The following is a 3,864-nucleotide window of genomic DNA, read 5'->3' on the forward strand; positions in this document are numbered from 1 at the left end:
AGGTTGTCTCTGTTCCAAAATCCTGTGAATCCTGAGCAATACGCCTTGCTAACTCAGTTTATGATGACAGATGTCACAGCCAACTTCATAAAAAGAAAAAAAAAACTAGAAAAACTGAGTGAATATAGGAAAATATAAATAGCTACCAATATAACTAAGAGTGATTGCCAAGGAACAAGCATGGAGTAGTTATCATCGCAAATCCAAAGCTGCATTTTCACTGTTATCTTGTGTTACAATGTCACTGAGTATGCACCAAAATGAAATATTGTCTCCTACTGGTAGCCTGAGATCTCCTTGGGGAAGCAACGTATTAATGACTGGAGCTCCAGTCTCGGTTATGATGTTCTTTAAATAACAGAGGCTCAGGAAGGGAAAAAAAAATAGTTACAGACAAAGAGGAGGGGAGGTAAACCATAAGGGACTCTTAAATACAGAGAAAAAATTGAGGGTGAATGGGGGAGGGGGGAGGTGGAAAGGGTAAAATGGGTGATGGACATTGAGGAGGGCACTTGTTGGGATGATCACTGGGTATTGTATGTAAGTGATACATCATGGGAATCTACCTCTGAAACCAAGAGCACACTGTATACACTGTATGTTAGCCAACTTGACAATAAATTGTATTAAATAAATAAATAAATAAATAAATAGCAGAGGTTCATTAGATATTTATTTGGATAAATAAATGTAGATGATTTATTTGAGCAATGCAGGAGTAACCTAATGCAATTTTGATTCTCTGTTCAGAAAACATACACTGGGTATAACTGGGACAGTTGTTTAAAACATGAGAAATTCGTTTTTGCTCTCGTGTAAAAGTGTGTAGGATTTCCCTACAAACACTTAAATTATGCCCAAATTTGCTCATTTAACAATCAATTCCCCCTATTAAAACACAAAGACATATTATAGGCCCATATATCAAGTTATTATTAACTATTGATATCCTCAATGAGAATGCATTTACTGGATCTTCCTTTACAGAACAGATACCTGAGAGCAGCTGAGAGAGAAATATGAATCTCAATGAGACTAAGTTTTGACATGAAGGAGGGGGAATTTCCTGAGCACCTCTCTAATGGGATTTCTGGATAAAAAATGTAAGTTGGAGTACAGGGAGGCTTAACACTCCTGGGAGGTGCAGAAATGGACAGTGACAAATGTCATTGAGTAAGGTAGGGTAATTTATAACTTGTTTACGAAGATTGGTTCATTATGTGTCTATTTGTTTCTGGATGTTGCTGGGGCAAGTCACAAATATCAACACTCAGAGAACAGAAGCAGTAGGGTTAGAGAGCTGGTTGGTAAATTAGCAAGGAAAGTTGATTTGAAGCTGGGAGCAGCAGAAATTGCTCAAAGAAGAGATCACTAAGATAAACCCTAATGCAGATTCTGAAGGCTGAGTGCACAGGGCTGCTCAGGCTGAGCAGGCTGGCAAAGAAACAAATACCACAGATCATTCCCTTGAGCTCTATCCATGACCCAAAGCACCACAACTGGACTTATACATAAAGTATATGTAAATTGGATTTATATTCAAGTTCCAGAAAAAATTTCTTTATACTACTTCAGGAAACCTCTGCCTAAGCAGTCCCAACCTGGCTTAAAAATACTTTCATTGCCTAGGACACAGGGTGAAAAACAAAACTACATCTTTGTATTTTAAACTTTTTATCTCCCTATTCAGAAACAATTCAAAGTGCAAAGAGCAGAACTAATGCTTTTAAATGAATGTGCTATTGTTAAAATTCAGCATAACAGAAGATGATCAACATAAAATACTAGTTAAGCAATTGTCTAAACCTATAAAATGTACAACACCAAGGGTGAACCATAATGTAAATTATGGACTCTGATGTGTCAATGTAGATTCACCAATCATGACAAAGGTACCACTCTGATGCGGATGCTGATAATGCAGGAGGTTATGCACTTGTGAAGGCAGGAGGTGTGTGGGAAATCTCTGTATCTTCCCCTCAATTTTCTTGTGATCCTAAGATTACTCTAAAAAAATAAGTTTTAATTTTAAAACACACAAAAAAATACTAAGTAACAGATCCTTCTTGGTTTTGAAAATGGAGCATTTCAACATGGTGTGGAAAAACAAAGGAAGATAAGGATGGGGTGGGGGCTCAAAACTAACATAATTGCCTCCAGTACAAAGACAAATAAAATCTGTACAACAAGGCAATATTGTTGAGAAACTGCATATCAGACATGATTTATGTTTCATTTTGTTTTTATTTGACATTTTTGTAAATATGCTTTCTAATTAGAGAGTTATAAGCACAAGATCCATATTAGATATTTCCTATAAATGTTCTCTCTGTTAACAAATTGATTATTAAGTAAAAGAAGAAAGTGCATGTGAGTAGGTTTGCCAGGATGTTTTCCTTCAGGTTCCAATACTAGCTTCTTATGATACTTCTCTCTCCAGGTGGAATCCCTCTTGACTTGGTGCAAGGCAGTGATGAGAAATTGCACAGCAGTAACAACATTCATCCTTCTGGGATTAACAGATGACCCCAAAATACAAGTTCTGCTTTTTGTATTTTTGTTTCTCACCTACATGTTGAGTGTGGCTGGAAACCTCATCATTATCACCCTCACACTTTTGGATTCCCATCTTAAAACTCCTATGTATCTTTTCCTCCGGAATTTCTCTTTCTTAGAAGTCTCATTCACCACTGTCTGTATTCCCAGATTCCTGTATATGATGCCAACTGGAGACAATACTGTTACCTACAATGCTTGCGCCACCCAATTATTTTTTGTTGTCCTCTTTGGAGCAACAGAATTTTTTCTCCTTGCTGCCATGTCGTATGACCGCTATGTGGCCATTTGTAAGCCCCTGCACTACACAACCATCATGAACAACAGAGTCTGTACTACCCTCATTCTCTGCTGTTGGTTCGCTGGCCTGTTAATCATCCTCCCACCTCTTGGCATGGGCCTCCAGCTGGAATTCTGTGACTCAAATGTGATTGATCATTTTGGCTGTGATGCATCTCCTATTTTGCAGATAACCTGCTCAGACACAGTGTTAATAGAGAGAATTGTTTTGAGTTTTGCTGTGCTGACACTCATTATTACTTTAGTGTGTGTAGTCCTCTCCTACACATACATCATTAAGACCATTCTACAATTCCCTTCTGCCCAACAAAGGAAAAAGGCCTTTTCCACCTGCTCTTCCCATATGATTGTGGTTTCCATCACTTATGGCAGCTGTATCTTCATCTACATCAAACCTTCAGCAAAGGAAGGGGTAGCTACTAATAAAGTAGTGTCTGTACTCACTACTTCAGTTGCCCCTTTGCTTAACCCATTCATTTATACACTTCGAAACAAACAAGTGAAAGATGCCTTCAAAGACACAGTAAAACGGATTGTATTTCTCACCAAGAAGTAAGAGACTATTGTTCTTTGAGGCTACATTGAATTAAGTTTGAATCCAAATAACCCATGAGCAACATTCATAAATTTGCCAAATAAACGGTTTAAGTTAACTAGATTCTTTCCTTTAAGCCAATTTATCCTTAAAAATCTTCTGCCCATTCTGGAAATTTTTTGAGTGTACCATATCCTGAAACATGATATGACTACAGAAGAAAAAGAACAAGACTTCCAAGTACTGAATGTGTTCTACTGACATTGTCGTTGATGGTGTTTAAACATAAACTCGAGGAGAACAAGACTGGATTTAGGGATACAACAACTAAGTCCTGGTCAGATAACTTCTTCAATATCCAGACTTACATTATCCCTTGATTTAAGAAGAATGTTAGTGAGAGGTGGGCGAATTGGGTGAAGGGGGTCAAGTGTATGGTGGTGGGTAGTAACTAGACTTGTGGTGGTGATCCC

The 3,864-nt window shown here is 37.8% G+C and overlaps 1 protein-coding gene across 1 annotated transcript; it reads left to right on the top strand.

Moving 5' to 3' along the window:
* The first annotated feature begins 2,473 nt into the window (after positions 1-2,473).
* LOC115518228 (olfactory receptor 6C2-like) lies at positions 2,474-3,412 on the top strand. Its single transcript, XM_030321627.1, has one exon. It carries the CDS (start codon positions 2,474-2,476, stop codon positions 3,410-3,412), a length of 939 nt encoding a protein of 312 aa, XP_030177487.1.
* The last annotated feature ends 452 nt before the right edge of the window (positions 3,413-3,864 follow it).

Source organism: Lynx canadensis, chromosome B4, assembly GCF_007474595.2.
Source record: "Lynx canadensis isolate LIC74 chromosome B4, mLynCan4.pri.v2, whole genome shotgun sequence".
Taxonomy (NCBI): domain Eukaryota; kingdom Metazoa; phylum Chordata; class Mammalia; order Carnivora; family Felidae; genus Lynx; species Lynx canadensis.

Coding starts and splice junctions, on each gene's coding strand:
- LOC115518228 (XM_030321627.1), top strand. CDS start 2,474: ATGAGAAATTGCACAGCAGTAACAACATTCATCCTTCTGGGATTAACA.